This window comes from Mercenaria mercenaria, chromosome 15 (genome assembly GCF_021730395.1).
Source record: "Mercenaria mercenaria strain notata chromosome 15, MADL_Memer_1, whole genome shotgun sequence".
Taxonomy (NCBI): Eukaryota; Metazoa; Mollusca; class Bivalvia; order Venerida; family Veneridae; genus Mercenaria; species Mercenaria mercenaria.
In genome coordinates this window covers 57,410,183-57,433,145 of record NC_069375.1, presented here as the reverse complement: position 1 = coordinate 57,433,145, position 22,963 = coordinate 57,410,183, and the positions used below count along the sequence as shown (strand labels likewise).

At 39.7% G+C, this 22,963-nt stretch overlaps 1 protein-coding gene and 1 non-coding gene across 2 annotated transcripts; both read right to left on the bottom strand.

Moving 5' to 3' along the window:
* Window positions 1–340: 340 nt before the first annotated feature.
* Window positions 341–4,841, bottom strand: LOC123566577 (PR domain zinc finger protein 12-like). The gene is made up of 6 exons (XM_053524264.1): window positions 4,757–4,841; window positions 3,612–3,807; window positions 2,676–2,820; window positions 2,148–2,253; window positions 1,154–1,408; window positions 341–848 (listed from the first exon to the last, which is right to left on the bottom strand). Exons 1-6 carry the CDS (start codon window positions 4,839–4,841, stop codon window positions 736–738), a joined length of 900 nt encoding a protein of 299 aa, XP_053380239.1. The 3' UTR covers window positions 341–735.
* A 3,658-nt stretch (window positions 4,842–8,499) lies between these two features.
* Window positions 8,500–8,571, bottom strand: Trnap-ugg (transfer RNA proline (anticodon UGG)). Its single transcript has one exon. It is a non-coding gene; the product is annotated as a tRNA-Pro (tRNA).
* Between the last annotated feature and the right edge of the window lie 14,392 nt (window positions 8,572–22,963).

Genomic DNA, 22,963 nt, shown 5'->3' with positions numbered 1-22,963 from the left:
GGTGTGTCTACTTTAAAAAAGATTTTCATTAAAAGTAAAAGTATACCGTTCGTCCGAAAAAAATGAATTCTGTGATATTCCAAAAGTATATAAGAAAGATTCATGTTATTTGCTTTGTAAATAGGGGCAATAAAGAGATTATGCATGTTATATCATTCTTTTCTTGGACAAATTTTTTTGTTGTTTTGGCAACGGAAACAGTAAAATGCTGTGTTTAATCTGCATTCTGAAATCTATAATGTAGGTGACAAAGGTCCATAAAACTTCATCAGTGAAAAGAAAACACACATTACATTACATGATAATAAAAATAACACAACTTTAAAATAATTATCTTTCAACATTTCCCAACAAACTGCATTTCTGTGAAACTTCATACACATGCTCCTGCATATAAGAACTTTTCACTGGTGCTGACCTTAGTTGGTGAAATAATTACTTTAATTTTGTATGTAAAGAGACCACCTACTCGCAATGTCAATGTTATTGCAGGTAGAGGATTTGTAATGTTAGTTTATAACATATATTGCATTATGTGCTAATGTTAATAATTTGTAACCAGTCAGTTTAATAAAGTAATGATTAGGTGATTTTTCATATTGCAATAAATGTACTCCAGACACAACACTTGGCGGCGGAATGAATTTCCTTGTAGTAATATAACACAGTGTCTGTTTTTGTATATGTATGCACGTTGTGCAATGATCTAGTCACGAGGAAAATTGTACGCATGCGCTACGTTCTATGCACGTGCGTAGGTCTATGAGTTGAACTGCGTTGGTGCGCCCTGAGACCTGCCAGCTGTGAGTAGGAACTGTTGCATTTGACGCATCTGTAAGGTTTTTCACCTGTTAAAGAGATAGAAAAAGTTGTAAGGTGATAGAAATGGCCAATATTTTCTAAATCTTGGAAAACATTTTTTGATAATTATTGAAAATAAGCAGTAAAAACATAGTGGAGGTTTTACCCCCGGGCCCTCTTGTGCCTGAAATGTTGTCAGTAATAGCTGCGTGTGTCTCCCTTCACCATCAATGATGGAATGTCAACATATGACCTAAATTGTAACGCTGAACCCTAAAACAACAAAGGTTTATTATTATACTCCGGTGCCGCGGAAATACATATCAAAGATATTAAAGATAATTGACTATACCTGTATGTAACCGGATATGATTTCGGAGTGTTGAAGACTGGCTGAATTTTCTTGCACAGAATTTGCAGGAAAACGGTTTCTCTAAAGTGTGTATGCGCATGTGCGAACGTAGATTGCTTCTCGAGTTAAAACCTCGTTGACATAGAACACAGTGCCATTTTCCGGAAAGTATCAAACCAAAAGGTCTGGATAATTTATTTGTTAGAACCTCTTGCTTCTGATTTGTTGCTTCCTTACAAGTACGATTATATTCATCTGCAAGACAAAACGAAACAATTATTTATAAAATAAAATTTATATAATTATGATATTAAAATTTATTTATAAATTAAAGAAAATCTGAAACTTTAATAAGAACATGGAGCAAAGTTTCTGTACATCTCGTTAACACCAACCGAGATCATCTCGTTTATTACTGACGACGCACAACAGTGTGAGTGATTAATCAGTTTCCATGCAAGAAAATATCCTAAGACTATTTTCAGTATTTAAGACAACAACAATAAAATAGAAAATTGGCCAAGTTAATGAAATCAAAAATATTACGATAACTTTTAAAGTGCATATCATTCTGCCCTACTGAAATTCGTAACACTGATTTTTGACGGAATTTCTGATAGGATAACTTTTACAAATTTGGACTTTCCGAAAAAAAATACATCAGATTCGTATTATACAAAGTCTTTTCCTTCTAACGCAAAGTCTCTAGTTGAGTTGCAGGAAGTCAGATTGAACTTTTTTTTTTAATTTGTTTTAGCGAAGCTATTCACTGTACAAAAGAAAGCGAAACAACGTGAAAAAAAAAATCAGGAATTAAACCTTGCGTAAACTTCCACGTCAGTATTAATACAGTTTTTTTTTTTTTTTATAATTTGGACTTCTTCACGTGAAACACGGCCTAGTAAATTCCTATTTCTTGTAAACATGATTCCATTCTATATCAAGAGAAACGCACTTATCACATTGAAACCATATAAATATATGGTAAACTAACCTTTAGCTGTATTTATTGATCCTTTACTATGACAGGCTGGTATACCCATATACAGTGTGTATGTATCTCCGTACCAGACGAGCAACTCTTGCCCACGTTCAATCTCCTGTTAAACATTAAATCAAAATTAGAGTCAGTAGACAGCTGGGTATTTAAACTTTCTTTCACTTATTTTATCACATTTTGACTACCTACAGACAACCATATACCACTACATGCTGCTTGATAAATATTCCATGGAAATATATAAGAAATAATTCAAGATATATCTTTGTTCACTAATTTTCTTAAGTACAACTCACGCCCCTATATATGACGAAATGTATAAAACATGGATTTTTTTTTCTTATATAAATTTTATTCATCGTCGTATGCTTTTTTAAGGGAATGGTCCTTACTCTTAAAAAATCCTGTTACATCATCCGGTCAGTCCCAAAGGGAAATTTTAAGTTTCTCAGACATTTCAAGTTTTCGTGACATGGCAATAAGTCAAATTTTCCTCGATGGAAATAAAATTTCGTATTGTACCTTTATTGCTCTGTAGAATATTTTTGTTCCTATCTGTACAATTTCTAGATTCTGTTCGCGTTCAGTGCGCGCGCACTGCACGTGTGTCAACCAGTTTCCGGGATTCTGACCTCCGTCCATGTAGCCGATGATAGCACCAGTGCAACTGTAAATCTGAATAAGATTCAAAATCATTTCTTTATTATAAGTGCCGTTTAAAGTATAAAGTATAAAATCATAGATATGGAGTGCAGTTTTTAACAACATCCGGTGTTGAATTCTGTCATTGAACTCGCTGAAATAATTATGGAGGTTGAATTCTGCCGTGTCGAGTTCTCGTGTTGGTGGGACGAAGTCACCACGACAGTAGAATATTATAGGAAGTGTCGTGTTGTCGTGCTTGGCAAAGACATGACAATACGACAGATCAAGAAATTGCGTCAGACACGCGAACACGAAAACCTGCGGAGTTTGCGACCTATATTATCGTTATTTCGTTTAAAATCTGACGGGCTGTCGTAACTTTGCTCCGCAAATCCGACAGCAAGACAGTACAACAGTCGCCTCCCCTCCGAAAATAAAAGATTATCTGTACATGATCCTAATTCGGACGTTCGAAAAGTTAACAGATCAACCTTTGGGATTTCTATTAATAATACAATGTTAGTTTTTATTCATTTTTTTTTATTTATTTAAGTGTAAAATATGTGGAGCTGTTGTGCCCGAGAGGCGAGGACATGACAACACGACAAAACGACGACTCACCGAAAAAGTTCATTTGCCGAGATGTCGTGCTGACGTATTTTTGCCCGACCAATATAACAATTCGACACCGCTGAAATCAGCCACATTCAAGAAAAGATATATTTACACATAACAGCTATGAAGTTTGTTGGGGTCTACTTTGCTTCAAGAAATGTGCTTTACAATTCAATTGCTTAAAATTTCTAGGACCACTGTATATTTTGTCGTCCCCGACCTACCTCCCACGCATGCGCCGATTTCGTCTCATCCAGCTTTGATACCACATGACCAGGATAGGGTCCCATCTCTGACCCCTTCTTGATAGCTGTTGTGCAGAAAACTCCAAAGCTCGAACCTGGTACCGTGCTCGGTAAGACACATACTTCTTTTGGTAGAAACAGAGGGTGTCCTAAAGGGGATAAAATGTTAATTATTATATTTGTTAATATATTTGTTGTAAATAAGTTGGAGCGGAGAAACAAAGGCAGAACATCGGATACTGAGGCTGTAGTCGCAGATTCGAATTTCTGTCCAGACAGGAATTAAGTGTTTCGTACAACAACAAAAATAGAATTATTATAATGAATAATTATGTATGATATACTATAACTGTTCATCCTCCATCAAAAAACAAAAACAATACTATTGTTTGTTAAAAAATATGTAAATGCGTCATTACAATAATATGTTATAACATTAGATCTATTTTGTTTTTTATGCAATGACGAGGTACAATGTACAAGTCTTTAATAAAATTAAACTGTTCGGTACAGCCCTGTAACATAATGATTTATTTCCTATTTATAACACCGCATAGAGAATAAGTATTTTGTACATTTGGAATCTTAATTCGTAGGTTAAAATGCACTGCAAATAAGCCTAAATTAAACTCCCGGCCGTTGTTTACATGTGATCTTTGGAACATGTTTGGCTAAACTATAATGACAGTCGGCAACTTCCGTGCGATTCTTCGTACGTTATTTCGGCATCCCTCGGCCATAACAGAAATATCATTTTTCATAACAGCCGGACAATGCCGGTGAACCACATAAGGAAGACACGTAATCAAACGAAAAATGCCGACTGTCATAAGTACGGGTCGATTATCTTAATTGAAATCTTCGTTTTTGCGAAGCTTTTGAATATATCAAAAAGCTATAAAAATTATACTTCTTTAAATATAGATGCGTTTTTTCACGAGCATTTTATTCCAGATGTGTTCAGTTTTCGCAATGTCATTTTATAATACTGCAAGAACAATTCTCTTCCATATAAATATGTTACAATGTAAGACAATTTCTCTTTATAGGCTGACTAGTTTATAATTATACTTAGAAAACTAGTATTAAAAATCGTACCTTCCCAAGGGGTATATCTATCTAACAATGTCCTTTCCTGCCTACCATACAAAACCAAATCCAACAATTCACCACTTATTTCCATATCAGTAAGACAAATCTTTCAATTGTACATTTTTCTGATACACTAATATTAATAAAATGTTTGGTTAAACTTTTTTTTTAAATATAACATCAAATTAGAACCGTTCTATTTTTAAAATAGATTTGCAAGTCAAGTTAAATTTAATGTAACCGGAAAGCGTTTGAGGGAGACCGATGCCTCATGCTTATAAAAAGGGCGCTGTGAAAATTATTGTCAAATATCTGTCCAATGAAATGAAGTGCCCGCAGTTTTGACTATGATAAAAAGGTTGATAACTGTCAAATAAAAAGACGTAATTGAATATCTTAACAGACCCACATCACTTGTAAACTCTTTTCAGACGCTGACAGAACTTCTCGCACTGATCTCGCATTATCTCGTGTCATAGAAAATATTCGCGTATTTTGCGGAAATGATGAATAGCGAGATAGATGATTCACTATAACTTACACACAAGGTTAGTTTTTGTAACTTATGTTCAAGATGACTGAGTCTGAAAGATCTATAAAGTGCCTTTACTGGTATTCCATGGACCAGCTGAGCCAAAAGGAAACATTTTTTTATTTAGAAAGAGTCTCTTTCGGTTTGTTTATCACAATAGCTATAAAATGGATTTGTCACTGCAAGCACAGAAAGCAAGTTTTCATGGCATTAAAAAGCTGGTATTTTCCGTTGCTTTTAAACAAAAATCCTATTGTAGTGCCGATTCGTCGAGACCAGCCAAAAAAAAAACTACAGTAATCTGAGTTATTTTCAACGATTTAGAGCATTATGTGCCAATGTAAATCAGTGACAGTCTCAATGTATCCATTAGAAATTTTGTCGTCAGATGTATTATGCCAGTGCAAGAATGACATGTGAATAAAGTATATGAAATTTAGCTGTATGTAATAATTACTTATTCCAGAAAAGTCCAATATGGTGAAGGTTTTTCAAGGATAATGCATGATGCAGAATACGCTCCTACGGGTCGTGTCAAGAGCACGGCATAAAGCATCCGATTCAGGTCAGTTTAAAGAAGCACCGGATTGCACTCGAGGCCCTGGTTTCGTCCACTGAGCCAAACATTCGTACCAAGCAACTATAAATGACCGAATAGAGATCAAACAACCAATTGGTGCTGTACATTCAATAAACTTTAATTTGGTAAAACAAAACAATTCATTGTTTTTTAAACATAATTAATGTAAATGATTGACCCGGAACGTCCATTAATGTCATAAACAGTAAAATGGCCAATTTTACTCTCGTTGATTTCTCAGTTGTCAGACAAAGGAAAAAGAAAGATGGTTTACAAAAATTGTTAAAAGCGTCACTTAAAAGATCCGACTTTGTGATTAAACAATGGCGTTAACACTCTCTGCGAGCTGTCTTATAGAATGCATGCGGGCACGTCGATTCTAAACCGCAACTAAAATACCCGCATCTTTTTTTACAGACCCAACACACCGTAATGCATCAAAAGTTATGAATAAATTTGCGGAAAGTGACTGAAACTTTAGAAGGTACAAACAAGAACTTTGCTGGGAGAAAATCCCGTAGCAGGTTGGATGCATGGTGAAATAGCGTGCCATAATACTTTTTTTCAGACTGGTGCATTTTGCCTTAACTCAATGAAACGCAGAAGTTATTTTTGTAGTTCTTCAGATTACAAATAAGACAGTCCATGGAAAGAGAATTTAAAAAAAACACCGCCAAATAGAACTATATTCATGTTGGAAATTATAAATAACCTACTTTGATGAGACTTTATTGAGTGTGCGTGCGTGCGTGCGTGCGTGCGTGTGTGTGTGTGTGTGTGTGTTTGTGAAGTGGGGGGTGGGGGGGGGGGGGGGCGCGGGTGTAGCACACCAGATATTATTCTTATATCACAAACAGAAACTAAATTTAGATAAAGATGGTAAATCCAGTTTTGGTTAAGTAACTTTAACAACTGATCATTTACACTTCAATTATGTTCACTTAGTACTTAACCATTACCCTGCTAAATTCCTATAAAAAAAACTTGCCCGTTTTTCATTTTAAACAGTACCATTAACTGTTAAAAGGGGTGCATTCCAAAAAGATACTCACTGAATGGCGAACAGTGCAGGTCATGATCAGACTGCACGGATGTGCAGGCTGATCTTGATCTACTCTGGTCGCAAAAGTAGAATCAAACGCGTCCAGCAAGACAAGGATTCATACTTTTTAGATTTTCACTGGAGTAGTTTTTAAAACTGTATTTACCTATCCTGGATGCCCAACCAGGATAGAGTTATTTTAGCATAAGTGTAAATGTGTTAAACATACTTTGCCTAAGGAGTGATATGAATGAAAGAACTACTGTATTACAGTTGTCAAATATGTGCATTGACAATCATTTATTTAGCCGGAAGCTATTAGAAAGTTATAAAGTTTTTTTAAATCATATAACCTCCTTTTGCCTATTTTGGTTTCACAGCTAAGACAGAATTAGGAAACTACATGCATTTTCAAAACCTTATTATTATTTTTTGTTGGCGGGAGTGGGGGTGGGGGGTCTTGTCCAGATTATTGAAATATCTCAATATCTATCAAATGCAAATGTAAAAACTAGAAACTATATAGAAATCAAAAGAAATACTTCGCTTTTTTAAGTGGGCTTTATTCACAGTTTTGATAATAAAAAACAACAAAAAAAACCCATATATTTCCAATAGGGATTTATCTCTGTATCTTGTGTGTTTCTTTTTTTGTACCATAGAAATATTTGTAAGAAAAGTGGAAAATGATGCTTAAATTTAGTTGATCGGCTTTAACTAGCTTTCTCCTATAACAGTTAAACTTTTATTGTTATAAAACATTATATTCAATATACCCATTTAGTAATTATAAATGAAAAAGTAAGAACATATGTAACATTTTTGCAATACTTCTTTATAAAAATACCCGAGTATATGCGGAAAATATGTTCACAGCGAAGGTATCTTACAAGGAGGTATGCTTTTACAGGAGCTAGTAGAATTATAAAACTTATCTATTATTTTCTTGTGTTCTTTATAAAAGTTTAATATTCTAATTTAAATTTGGAGCCTATCCCTTTAAACTGAACAAGAAATACTGGTCTTGCACTTAACTGCTAATACTCCTGTAATTATCTGCAATTAGTTAAGATCTTTGTCGGTCCAGATATCCAACCATATGCTGTCTTTCTGACAAAGATATGCGGGCTTTTTAGTAACTAATGGATTCTATAGTGAAATTCTCTCTTTATTCCAGATCAGATCTTTGTGTCATCAGGCCTTATTTTTTCTGTGGAGAGAGGGGGTCACTTTTTTTCAAAATTAGAATTATCAGTCTTATTGTAAGGTGCTCACCACTTTAAAAAATGATAAAAAGACACGCGCGCTTCAATTTCTCTGTGTTAGTTATCTTTACGTCAGCAGATTTAATACAGCAGTTTTCAATTTGTGACGAAAACCACAAAGCAATATTTAAGCTTTTCTTTCACAACAGAAAATATAGTGAGTTTGTATACCTAATATTGTGTTATTCCTTCAAGTTCGACAGATGTAAATTACAAAATATCAATACTCGGAATTTACATAACAAGACATGAAACAACAACATAAAAAAATAACTCAATTAAAACAGGATCAATTTTAGGGGGGAAAAAAAGAAAAAGAAGAAAAATGAAGGGCTCGTCCGGGATTTGAACCCGGGACCTCTCGCACCCAAAGCGAGAATCATACCCCTAGACCAACGAGCCACATATACAAGTTTCAGCTGTCAAAATATATATAAAGTTAATATCGTGTATCAGCTAAATGTTTACTTTAAATTACCGTTATAACATTGCGAACAACAGAATAAACCTCTCTGTTTATATATGTTTGCTGTATCAATAACAATTATCATTTGAAACTTACAAGTAATTTGTTGTTGTCTGGTTCCAATCCCATCAAAAAATAACGATAGGAACCAGGATATTTGGAATTGATAAATTCCGGTTATGAGGAAAAATCCGTCCCTGACCGGACGTAGTCTAGTTATCTTGTACATAATACCAATATGAATCAATGACACAATACATTGCTGATGTATTTAAATAGTAAATAGCTTGATACCAATAATTTTAACATAACATTGGAAATTCTGAATGACCGAGCAGAGGTTTGCATTTTCAAGTAGGCCTGCTATTTTCCAAACACTTTTGTAACTTTAAATAGAAGTACATAACGCTACTAAATTAAGAAAAAAATAATGATTTGAACCACTAATGGCGTTAGAGGACGCTACAAACTACACATCTTTAAAGGCATGTAACATAACTATAAAATTTTATTCTTATCATATTTAGAAAGTACATAGAACTGTACATTTTGGTAAGGCCTAAAAAATTCTTTGTTTCCGGTAACATGCTAAAAAAAATTAGGGTAGGTAGGTCGGGATTATTTTTTTTTCTTTTTTTTTTTTGGAGACTTTTCGAATAAAAAAAATTGTGTCAAAAAATGAATACAAATAAGGAGGTTATGCCTTTAGAGCATCAGTAAGTTGATTTCTAACATCATTGACCATGCATGTTTAAAGCATGAAAAGTGCAGTTTTGCAACTTTTTGATAAAAAGTTAAAAAAAAAAATCCAAGGCCATAAAAACATTTTCTTTTTTATAATTTATTTTACAAGTTCTCATATTTCACAGGGTATGTAATAACATATTCACAAGACATTAATTAATAGAAATATACATCAGATACTGTGAGAAACAAAGGAAAGAAATAATAATATTTCTGATAATACACTCTGCCACAACCTTTAGATAAGCTCATACAGTAGATCGTCAATAATTTATTTCAATGGACACGGCTCTCTTAACTGTTGACTGTTATAGTTAACCTTTTCACCATGATTTTCTTAAAAAACTTAACTCAATTTTAGACTCTGTGTTTCTACAGATTGGTACTGACAAGTACCATGAGTACAGCAAAATGTCTCCACATTTTATTAAATCTATCCACTCTATATGAATTTACTGCGTTGTATCTCTCAGTTTGAAGCAGTGATGTCATTTTTTTTCTTTAGAACATTCAATTCAGGAACACAAGCATTCAATTTGCAATGATATATGAGCCGTGCCATGAGAAAACCAACATAGTGGGTTTGCGAACAGCATGGATCCAGACCAGCCTGCGCATCCGCGCAGTCTGGTCAGGATCCATGCTATTGGTTAATGATTTCTCTCATTGCAATAGGCTTTGTAAGCGAACAGCATGGATCCTGACCAGACTGCGCGGATGCGCAGGCTGGTCTGGATCCATGTTGATCGCAAACCCGCTATGTTGGTTTTCTCATGGTACGGCTCATATAATATACAATTTGGTTGTTATAACAACACTATTTAAAACTGGTTGATTAGCTATGTTACCTAACAAAACGTCACTTTTGATAAACACAACCGCGTTTTCTCCACAGATTCTATTTATCCATGACTGCACATTCAACCAGAAACCATGTATAATGTCACAACCCCAAAATAAGTGTACTAATGTTTCTGCATCTTGAGCACAAAAAGAACATAAATTGAGCCGTGCCATGGGAAAACCAACATAGTGGCTTTGCGACCAGCATGGATCCAGACCAGCCTGCGCATCCGCGCAGTCTGGTCAGGATCCATGCTGTTCGCTAACACTTTCTCTAATAGTAATAGGCTTTGAAAGCGAACAGCATGGATCCAGACCAGACTGCGCGGATGCGCAGGCTGGTCTGGATCTATGCTGGTCGCAAAGCCACTATGTTGGTTTTCTCATGGTGTGGCTCAATTGCTTTTAACCATACCCATTTGTTGTAATAAATAGTTTGTACATAAAGTTCTGTGATTTACCCTAAACTGAAACCACTGCAGTTTTGAGTCCTTTGTGCTCTTAAAAGGCAGTTTATAAATATTTTTCCAGATTGGGTTTGTTAGATTTAATTCTTGTGTCCACTTATGTTGAGAAGAAGGCTGGTTTGTTTTGGTATATAAAAGGTCATAAATTTTCCTACAGCCTTTAACTCCGAAGTTTATTATTGCTATAGGCAGGCGTTGCAGAGGATTGTTTTGGTTAGTGCCCTGATGCGGAATATGAAGGATATCTAGATATGAGCGGATGGAGAAAATTATGTTATTATAATGCAGAAAATTAGTCCTTGTGTTATATACTTCTTGAACTTCTTCAAAAGAGTATAAGTTTTCATTTACTTTCATAAAATCGTTAAGCAAGAAGGCCCCTTTGTCCAGTATGTGCTTTTACCCCGTAATTTGAATTTTGTATTATTCCATACCAAACTCTCCGCAGTGATTACCTCCCCTTACAGCAGGTGCGTAAATGAACGCAAGGGAAGATAACCGCTGTGAGGAGCTTGATTCCATACTGGTTCAGATAAAAACATATACCATGTATCAATCTGTTTCTTTTCAATAAGTGTTAATACCCCCTTCCTACATCTATCCAGAACTCATTTTGGATTAAATTAGTCATTTGTTTTATATACTCGTTTCCATGTTTACCAAAATTGGATACAAAGGGGCATATCTATTTTACTAGTCCAAAATATTTTGAGTTTTGTTTATAAAATGTTCTTTACCATGTTAGTTTCAACGCTATATTAAAGTTTTCAACGCGTAGACCCCCATTTTCAACATTTTCTAGACCTGTATTCCATAAGAAACTAAAAAATAAATTCTGCAGCTCTTTCATTGTTTCTTTTTTGGGGGTAGGTAGACCAATAATAAGGTGATTTATTTTTGGAAGTGCTAGATTTTTTATTACTATATTTTTCCCTATTGGTGTTAAAATTCAATAATAATTTGGCCAAAATACATGTCAGAGTTATGGGACTCGATGCTATCACCTAGTTTTGTAAACCAGTTCAATTCAATATCTGCATTAGTTTTGGAGATAGTAACTTGCATGTAAGACTTTAACCAGGATTTTCTAAATCCAATAGGGGGGATTAATTTGGCCAAAATATATGTCAGATCTAGAGTTATGGGACTTGACCAAGTAAGGTTGGTTATTTACCTAGAAAAAGGTAAAATAAGTTTCAAAGATATATGCCTTTAAATGATAGCCTTATGTACTTGCATGCAAAACGTTAACCAATGTGTGACGCCGACGTTGACGCCAGGGTGAGTAGAATAGCTAGACTATTCTTTGAATAGTCTTTGACATAAATTCACTTAAATTCACTTAATTCAATAAATAAGATGCGTACATGTTTGATGGTATACAAGCCACATATGAGCTGTGTCAGGAGAAAACCAACATAGTGGGTTTGCGACCAGCATTGATCCAGACCAGCATGCGCATCCGCACAGTCTGGTCAGGATCCATGCTGTTCGCTTTCAAAGCCTATTGCAATTAGAGAACCTGTTAGCGAACAGCATGGATCCTGTCCAGACTGCGCACATGCGCAGGCTGGTCTGGATCCATGCTGGTCGCAAACCCACTATGTTGGTTTTTTCATGGCGTGGCTCAATTATATTTTATTTTTGTACATAGTACATCATCAATATAAATTTAACATTCACATTACATAAAGTATAACATCACGTGTTTATACAACGACTGTTATCGGCGTGAAGTTGGCAGTACAGCAGTAGCAGCAGTAGGAGCAGTTAACTGCTGTAACTGCTGGCAGTAGCAGCAGTTAACTGCTCCTACTGCCAGCAGTTACAGCAGTTAACTGCTCCTACTGCCAGCAGTTACAACAGTTAACTGCTGCTACTGCCAACAGTTACAGCAGTTTATTGCCTGTCGCAGTTAACTACCACTAGTTACAGCAATTGATCGTGTTTACTAACACCACTTAACTGCTACTACTGCCAGCAATTATAACAGTTAATAAAGCTGTACTTCCAGATGATGAGAATGACATAAGGTATTTATTTTGTCAGTGTCCTACATATAATACTGCCAGCAGTTAAATTGTGTTATTAAAATCAGTTTTACAAGTTTCCTTCAGATGTGTAATGGGCCGTAAAACCTACCCTTCCCGCTTATACATTTGTCCGTATCGTTTAAAGATCATTGAAGCGTTCTTAATCTATTTCTATCAAGAATTTTCTGCCCTTGAAACCGACTTTCAAGGGCAAAAAATTCAGGATCAAGCCTGGGTACCTATGATTTTAATACATATTTTCGTTCTAAACTTGATTCTCAGTAAGTATACAAAGTTTAAAGAAATACTGCCCGTAGGAAAAGTTTTTGCCCTATAGGAAATTGTCCCATTTACCATTAAATTCTCCTATAAACTATGTACCCTGCAGTTAAATGGTTTACAAGTCTCTCTCGTCTCATTTATGTTTCTGCCAGCAGAATGGTCTATGAGATACGGTGTTCCGTTAGGACAATCGTGACTTTTTATATAATTCTAAAGCGCGATGCACGAATACGATGACAAAAACGCGATGGCGCGATGGCGCGATGGCACGATGATGAAACAACGATGGTACGATGGTGAAAACGCGATGACACGATGATGAAATCGCGATGGTACGATGGTGAAATGTCGATGTAATATCGCGTTTTCATCATCGTACCATCGCGTTTTCACCATCGCACCATCGTGCCATCGCGTTGTCATCATCGTGCCTTCGTGGTTTCACCGTCGTACCATCGCATTTTCACCATCGTGCCATCGCGTTATCATCATCGTACCATCGTGGTTTCACCATCGTACCATCGTGGTTTCACCATCGTACCACCGCGTTTTCACCATCGTACCATCGCCTTCCGGCTGGAAATGCTTAGTCCCGTGCACTTGTACTTTTTGTCAACAATAGATGAATGTATCTTAATGTATTTTGTGAGAAGAAATTTACCATTTAGATTCTGCTGTTTTGCAATATGTTTTACAAAATGTTCAGTGCTTAGTTCATTAAAACTGTGTAAAACCTTCAAGGCTACGTCCTTTGTATTTTATGTATGCATGAAAGTAAATAAAAAGCTGGGTGTAATAGTCACATGATATTATTCAAACTCAGCCTATTCTTGTTAGGATGTAGAAGGTATATAGTGCAATGTGAAAATGAGATTGTATCAAGCCTGTATTTTACTGACATATAAACTGTACCACTGCGCATGACCACCGGAATGCAATGGTACGATGGTGAAAATGCGATGGTACGATGGTGAAAACGCGATGACACGATGGTGAAAACGCGATGGTTCGATGGTAATAATGCGATGGTACGATGATGAAAACGCGATGGCACGATGGTGAAAACGCGATGGTACGATGATGAAAACGCGATGGTACGATGATACGATGGTGAAAACGCGATGGTACGATGGTGAAAACGCGATGGTATGATGATGAAAACGCGATATTACATCGACATTTCACCATCGCGTCATCGCATCATTGCGATTTCATCATCGTGTTATCGCGTTTTCACCATCGAACCATCGTTGTTTCATCATCGTGCCATCGCACCATCGCGTTTTCGTCATCGTAACATCGTGCATCGCGGTTTAGGATTCAATAAAATGTCACGAATGTCCAAACGGTACACCGTAATGAGAGCATGTCACTTCCAGCAGTGAAATCACCAATGAAAACATTTTTTTGAGTTTTCTATGTGTTACTGGCAGCAGTCAAACGGTTTATGAGACCAGTATACCAGTTTTTTTACATGTAACTACCAGCGATTAAATGTTTACAAGGCTCCTCTTACTGCTAGCAGTAAAATGCTCATGACAGCAAAAAACAAGGCTCCTGTTAAAGCCAACGAGAGCAATTTACCAGTTTCGAATATATTTCTGGTGTATTTACTGCTGAAAGAAAACCACTCAAGCCGCATTCAGCCCCGAGTTCCTAAAAACAAGAGTTATCCTTGGAATCACCGCCCCACCTCACCCCGGGTTCCTCCCAAACAAGAGTTTTCCCGAATGGCGGCCACCCGTGCCGGTGGGGGACGACCCCCTCTACAACGGCCACCCGGTCCCATCCAAAAGTCAAGGTCTGGGGCGGAGCTGGGGGTGCCCAAACTGAAAAAAAGTGAACATTTCCAGAAACGGCCTCGGACCAACTTTGAGACCCGCTCACGAGTAAACAAGAGTTTTCCCGGGGTAGCCGCTATGCTGGCCCCCCATACACCGTCACCCTCTACAACGGCCACCCGGTCCCGGCCCAAAGTCAAGGTCCCGTAGGGTCCTCCTATTAACTGCTGTAAGCATTTTAGGCCACCCCCGCCTCACACCTCACCCCGGGTTCCTCCCAAACAAGAGTTTTCCCGAATGGCGGCCACCCGTGCCGGGTGGGGGACGACCCCCTCTACAACGGCCACCCGGTCCCATCCAAAAGTCAAGGTCTGGGGCGGAGCTGGGGGTGCCCAAACTGAAAAAAGTGAACATTTCCAGAAACGGCCTCGGACCAACTTTGAGACCCGCTCACGAGTAAACAAGAGTTTTCCCGGGGTAGCCGCTATGCCGGCCCCCCATACACCGTCACCCTCTACAACGGCCACCCGGTCCCGGCCCAAAGTCAAGGTCCCGTAGGGTCCTCCTATTAACTGCTGTAAGCATTTTAGGCCACCCCCGCCTCACACCTCACCCCGGGTTCCTCCCAAACAAGAGTTTTCCCCGAATGGCGGCCACCCGTGCCGGGTGGGGGACGACCCCCTCTACAACGGCCACCCGGTCCCATCCAAAAGTCAAGGTCTGGGGCGGAGCTGGGGTGCCCAAACTGAAAAAAAGTGAACATTTCCAGAAACGGCCTCGGACCAACTTTGAGACCCGCTCACGAGTAAACAAGAGTTTTCCCGGGGTAGCCGCTATGCTGGCCCCCCATACACCGTCACCCTCTACAACGGCCACCCGGTCCCGGCCCAAAGTCAAGGTCCCGTAGGGTCCTCCTATTAACTGCTGTAAGCATTTTAGGCCACCCCCGCCTCACACCTCACCCCGGGTTCCTCCCAAACAAGAGTTTTCCCGAATGGCGGCCACCCGTGCCGGGTGGGGGACGACCCCCTCTACAACGGCCACCCGGTCCATCCAAAAGTCAAGGTCTGGGGCGGAGCTGGGGGTGCCCAAACTGAAAAAAAGTGAACATTTCCAGAAACGGCCTCGGACCAACTTTGAGACCCGCTCACGAGTAAACAAGAGTTTTCCGGGGTAGCCGCTATGCCGGCCCCCCATACACCGTCACCCTCTACAACGGCCACCCGGTCCCGGCCCAAAGTCAAGGTCCCGTAGGGTCCTCCTATTAACTGCTGTAAGCATTTTAGGCCACCCCCGCCTCACACCTCACCCCGGGTTCCTCCCAAACAAGAGTTTTCCCCGAATGGCGGCCACCCGTGCCGGGTGGGGGACGACCCCCTCTACAACGGCCACCCGGTCCCATCCAAAAGTCAAGGTCTGGGGCGGAGCTGGGGGTGCCCAAACTGAAAAAAAGTGAACATTTCCAGAAACGGCCTCGGACCAACTTTGAGACCCGCTCACGAGTAAACAAGAGTTTTCCCGGGGTAGCCGCTATGCCGGCCCCCCATACACCGTCACCCTCTACAACGGCCACCCGGTCCCGGCCCAAAGGCAAGGTCCCGTAGGGTCCTCCTATTAACTGCTGTAAGCATTTTAGGCCTCCCCCGCCTCACACCTCACCCCGGGTTCCTCCCAAACAAGAGTTTTCCCCGAATGGCGGCCACCCGTGCCGGGTGGGGGACGACCCCCTCTACAACGGCCACCCGGTCCCATCCAAAAGTCAAGGTCTGGGGCGGAGCTGGGGGTGCCCAAACTGAAAAAAAGTGAACATTTCCAGAAACGGCCTCGGACCAACTTTGAGACCCGCTCACGAGTAAACAAGAGTTTTCCCGGGGTAGCCGCTATGCCGGCCCCCCATACACCGTCACCCTCTACAACGGCCACCCGGTCCCGGCCCAAAGTCAAGGTCCCGTAGGGTCCTCCTATTAACTGCTGTAAGCATTTTAGGCCACCCCCGCCTCACACCTCACCCCGGGTTCCTCCCAAACAAGAGTTTTCCCCGAATGGCGGCCACCCGTGCCGGGTGGGGGACGACCCCCTCTACAACGGCCACCCGGTCCCATCCAAAAGTCAAGGTCTGGGGCGGAGCTGGGGGTGCCCAAACTGAAAAAAAGTGAACATTTACAGAAACGGCCTCGGACCAACTTTGAGACCCGCTCACGAGTAAACAAGAGTTTTCCCGGGGTAGCCGCTATGCTGGCCCCCATACACCGTCACCCTCTACAACGGCCACCCGGTCCCGGCCCAAAGTCAAGGTCCCGTAGGGTCCTCCTATTAACTGCTGTAAGCATTTTAGGCCACCCCCGCCTCACACCTCACCCCGGGTTCCTCCCAAACAAGAGTTTTCCCCGAATGGCGGCCACCCGTGCCGGGTGGGGGACGACCCCCTCTACAACGGCCACCCGGTCCCATCCAAAAGTCAAGGTCTGGGGCGGAGCTGGGGGTGCCCAAACTGAAAAAAAGTGAACATTTCCAGAAACGGCCTCGGACCAACTTTGAGACCCGCTCACGAGTAAACAAGAGTTTTCCCGGGGTAGCCGCTATGCCGGCCCCCCATACACCGTCACCCTCTACAACGGCCACCCGGTCCCGGCCCAAAGGCAAGGTCCCGTAGGGTCCTCCTATTAACTGCTGTAAGCATTTTAGGCCTCCCCGCCTCACACCTCACCCCGGGTTCCTCCCAAACAAGAGTTTTCCCCGAATGGCGGCCACCCGTGCCGGGTGGGGGACGACCCCCTCTACAACGGCCACCCGGTCCCATCCAAAAGTCAAGGTCTGGGGCGGAGCTGGGGGTGCCCAAACTGAAAAAAAGTGAACATTTCCAAAAAACGGCCTCGGACCAACTTTGAGACCCGCTCACGAGTAAACAAGAGTTTTCCCGGGGTAGCCGCTATGCCGGCCCCCCATACACCGTCACCCTCTACAACGGCCACCCGGTCCCGGCCCAAAGTCAAGGTCCCGTAGGGTCCTCCTATTAACTGCTGTAAGCATTTTAGGCCACCCCCGCCTCACACCTCACCCCGGGTTCCTCCCAAACAAGAGTTTTCCCCGAATGGCGGCCACCCGTGCCGGGTGGGGGACGACCCCCTCTACAACGGCCACCCGGTCCCATCCAAAAGTCAAGGTCTGGGGCGGAGCTGGGGGTGCCCAAACTGAAAAAAAGTGAACATTTACAGAAACGGCCTCGGACCAACTTTGAGACCCGCTCACGAGTAAACAAGAGTTTTCCCGGGGTAGCCGCTATGCTGGCCCCCCATACACCGTCACCCTCTACAACGGCCACCCGGTCCCGGCCCAAAGTCAAGGTCCCGTAGGGTCCTCCTATTAACTGCTGTAAGCATTTTAGGCCACCCCCGCCTCACACCTCACCCCGGGTTCCTCCCAAACAAGAGTTTTCCCCGAATGGCGGCCACCCGTGCCGGGTGGGGGACGACCCCCTCTACAACGGCCACCCGGTCCCATCCAAAAGTCAAGGTCTGGGGCGGAGCTGGGGACCCCCAAACTTTTGTCTTATTTAACAGTCATGATGTTAATCTATACAATGTACATGGATGAATACATTGATGGATAATTGGCCTTTTTTGGTTTGCCTGATCTTCCTCGCAGTTCTATTTTTAGTCGGGAGCTGGCAAATTCGATTTTAGCACATAACAACTTCCTTCAAACTGTTGTCTGTATTTTTACTTCAGTTATCATTAAAAATAACTATTTGAATATATATGCCTATAAAATACATGTACTGATTTTATTCAGAAAACGTGCCCGGGCCAAATTCGAAACCATCCCTTGCCATTTAGAAAATCGCGGGATTTTCTACTTTCAGTTTCTTAACATACAATCTGGGGAGGTAATTGCATCATAGTAAAGGCCAAACTCAGAGTTAAATACACTCTTGTATAAACTGATTTGATGTTTGAGAGTTCAATTTATAGGCTCGTCTCTCGATTATGTAAATCTGCCGTGTTTTATTACAAATGTATATTCACTTCCTGTCTAAATAAAGCGTGGAGTATTCTCACGTAAGCGGTTGGGACTCTGTCAATTCATTTTTTATTAACCTTTTTATGTGCGATAAAATTAATTCATTCTTTCACTTATATGTTTTCTATTTTTCTTTTCATCTTAACGCAAAAAGTACCATGCACAATTTTCATTATTGGTAAGTTTCGCCAGCTAATTCGTCAGAGTCCACAGTATAATTTTTTCTAGCCAAGAATGTCATAAAATTATAAATAATTTGATTTGCACATGCATGCATCACATCCATTGTGCATTATATAAAATATTTTGTACTTACTTGTAAAAAAAATATTATAATACGCATTAGACTTCCATATAATTTCGTTTGATGTTGTGGCTTTACATAACACTGTGTTAAAGATGAAAGTTTATATTGATTAAAATACCGATTGATATTTAAGCAATGCTTATACCTACCATACTATCACAGCTATTTTGGCGGTTCATCTTTTTGTTGCTAAAATTAATTATTATACAAAATAAATCTTTACTACTATATTGTATTTGCAAACACTATCCAAACTATAGACCGTTCCTTTATAAAAAGGATAAAGCATCGCTAACTTTAAAACCGAACATTAACTCATGGCAATAGCAGCACTTCACTTGTGGTAGTACAAGCAATTTAACTGTTGTAAATGCTGGCAGTAGCAGCAGTTAACTGCTCCTACTGCTGGCAGTAGCGGCAGTTAACTGATGTAACTGCTGGCAGTAGGAGCAGTTAACTGCTGCTACTGCCAGCAGTTACAGCAGTTAACTGCTGCTACTGCTGCTACTGCTGTACTGCCAACTTCACGCCGATACGACTGTTCCGTTGAGTCTATTTCAAATTTTAAACATTTGATAATTCGCAATTAGCTAACTAATTATCTGCATTTTAAATTAATGTATTGACAACTTAGACAGACCACTTACAATTTACACTGAAAATTAAATAATTCTTTAATCAGTGTCGCCAGAAATAATCATGGGAAAACCAACAAAGTGGCTTTGCGACCAACATGGATCCGCGCAGTCTGGTCAGGATCCATGCTGTTCGCTTTTAAAGCCTACTGCAATTAGAGAAACCGTAAGCGAACAGCATGGACCCTGACCAGACTGCGCGGATGTGCAGGCTGGTCTGGATCCATGCTGGTCGCAAAGCCACTATGTTGGTTTTCTCATGGCGCGGTTCATTTATTTACGTGAGTATTCCCACTGGATACTAAGGCCTGAAATAAAAAAATCTTTTATCTGGTAACGTTATAGAAATACTGGTTACCCTCAAACGTTCATTACAATTTATAAATGCATCACTGTTGTGTCAAATCTAGATTGTAGAATTTTATCGCATTATCTCGAAATATTTTTCTCTGGTCCACTTCATCTAACTTTGACAACAAATTCTGAATAAGTGATAAGTTGTCTGTGTATGTTGCATCTACCATCTCGAACACAGGCCAGTCGGAACCGTAAATGCATCTGTCTGGTCCAAATATCCTCAGTACGTGCTACAAATGAAAAAAAAATCTTTGCACATTAAAGAGTAAATGACACTATTATTAACTTTACATACCTGTTGATTTAAAATAAATCTGTTAAAGATAGAGGGGAAAAGTTGAAATGTAATATCTTAACTTAGTGAACTCTTGTACCGTTATGCATTTTCATTTCAAGTCAAGTCAAGTCATCAGTTAAAGTGCATAACATAGCAGTTTTGTCAAGGAAAGCATGAGAAAAATATCGACGTTCAGAAACAGGGAAGAAAGACAACTCCTGGTCAACAGATCAAAGAATTTTATGAACTCCAAAGTTATCTCCCACAATAGATATATAGCTTCATATATAGTCTGTATGAAAAACTTAAAGACAAGTCGTTTATTAAATGACGTCTTAGAACAATGTTCGAAATATTGAATAAAATTTTAATCTTTTAAAATTGATGTCTAGAGCACTGCTATTGTACCCGTAAGCATGCACGCAATGTTAACGTACGTCTATACATGGCTGGAAGTCTATTTGTTTCCGCGATTCCGCCTTCTGTTTAGTTTGCTTAATTAGTATAGTATAGTTTTCTTAATGATGTCAACTTGAGTAATAAAGTGAACGTACTTGATCTTTTTTTCGTAGTTTGGGACTTTATTTAGAGCATGGGGATTTAAAAAAAGATTTGTCGCTTATTCTCCTACTTAATTATATTTTTTTCTTATCGCTCACTGAACATTACTCACTGATTAGTGCTCACTGAACATTACTCACTGATTAGTGCCCACTGAACATTACTCACTGATTAGTGCTCACTGAACATTACTCACTGAACACTACTCACTGAACATTACTCACTGAACACTACTCACTGAACATTACTCACTGAACTCACTGAACATTACTCACTGAGTAGTACTCACTGAATAGTACTCATTGAACACTACTCACTGAGTAGTACTCACTGAACATTACTCACTGATTAGTGCTCACTGAACATTACTCACTGAACATTATTCACTGAGTAGTACTCACTGAACACTACTCGCTGAACACTACTCACTGAACAGTACTCAATGAGTACTTCTCACTGAACACTACTCACTGAGTAGTACTCACTAAACAGTACTCACTGAACACTACTCACTTAACATTACTCACTGAGTAGTACTCACTGAACACTACTCAGTGAGTACTACTCACTGAACATTACTCACTGAGTAGTACTCACTGAACAGTACTCACTGAGTAGTACTCACTGAATCACTGAGTGGTACTCACTGAACACTACTCACTGAGTAGTACTCAGTGAACATTACTCATTGAGTAGTACTCATTGAACACTACTCAATGAACATTACTCACTGAACAGTGCTCAGTGAGTACTACTCACTGAACATTACTTACTGAGTAGTACTCACTGAATACTACTCACTGAACATTACTCAGTGAACACTACTCACTGAACACTACTCACTGAACATTACTCAGTGAACAGTACTCACTGAGTAGTACTCACTGAACATTACTCAATGAACACTACTCACTGAACATTACTCACTGAGTAGTACTCACTGAACACTACTCAGTGAGCATTACTCACTGAACACTACTCACTGAACATTACTCAGTGAACAGTACTCACTGAGTAGTACTCACTGAATCACTTCATAAGTAGTACTCACTGAACACTACTCACTGAACATTACTCACTGAGTAGTACTCAATGAACACTACTCACTGAGTTGTACTCACTGAACACTACTCACTGAGTAGTACTCACTGAACACTACTCACTGAGTAGTAATCACTGAGCAGTGTTCACTGTGAATAGAACACACTAAATAGTGTTCATTTAACAATTAAAAAAAGGGACATTATTCGAAAAAAGTGACCGTGCGACCACATACACGCATCACAGGGGTTTCTCCCTCTCAAGTGAAAGAGGGGAGACAAATGTGTCAACCTATCTAACCCCTTTTAGAACTACTGTCCTTAGGAGTTGGTCAACATTGTTTGAAAAAAAGGGTATCCGCAAAAAGTATTTATTTCAGAACTTTATCACAGTTCTATTGGAAGTAGAGTTAATTTGTTTTCCGTTTTGACATTAAAGATCAAAATTGTATATACATTTTTTTACATATACATCGCTGACTAATTTTTAATGCTTTTCAAATTTGATTTATTTGACATTTGTTAATATCATTTTCATCCAAACGTTTTTGAAACGTTTAACAATTGTACAACTTATGTATATTTGAGAGGCTATACTCTGTTATTTGAAAGTTAATCTTTGCTTGCGGGTACATGGTGAAAATGTAGAATTAAACATATGCTTAAAAAGGTGTCGATGGATAACGATCGACTTAAAATATTTTATAACTTATCATTTTCTGATTCAATGTTCAATAAAACTATTATTAAATGAGCTTTATATGAGCCGTGCCATGAGAAAATCAACATAGTGGGTTTGCGACCAGCATGGATCCAGACCAGCATGCGCATCCGCGCAGTCTGGTCAGGATCCATGCTGTTCGCTTTCAAAATCTATTGCAATTAGAGAAACTGTTAGCGAACAGCATGGATCCTGACCAGACTGCGCGGATGCGCAGGCTGGTCTGGATCCATGCTGGTCGCAAACCCACTATGTTGGTT

Coding starts and splice junctions, on each gene's coding strand:
- LOC123566577 (XM_053524264.1), bottom strand. CDS start 4,841: ATGGAAATAAGTGGTGAATTGTTGGATTTGGTTTTGTATGGTAGGCAG. Junction 2,254..2,675: donor TATTCTACAGAGCAATAAAG/GTACAATACGAA, acceptor AATGTTTAACAG/GAGATTGAACGTGGGCAAGA. Junction 849..1,153: donor TCATATCCGGTTACATACAG/GTATAGTCAATT, acceptor TCTCTTTAACAG/GTGAAAAACCTTACAGATGC.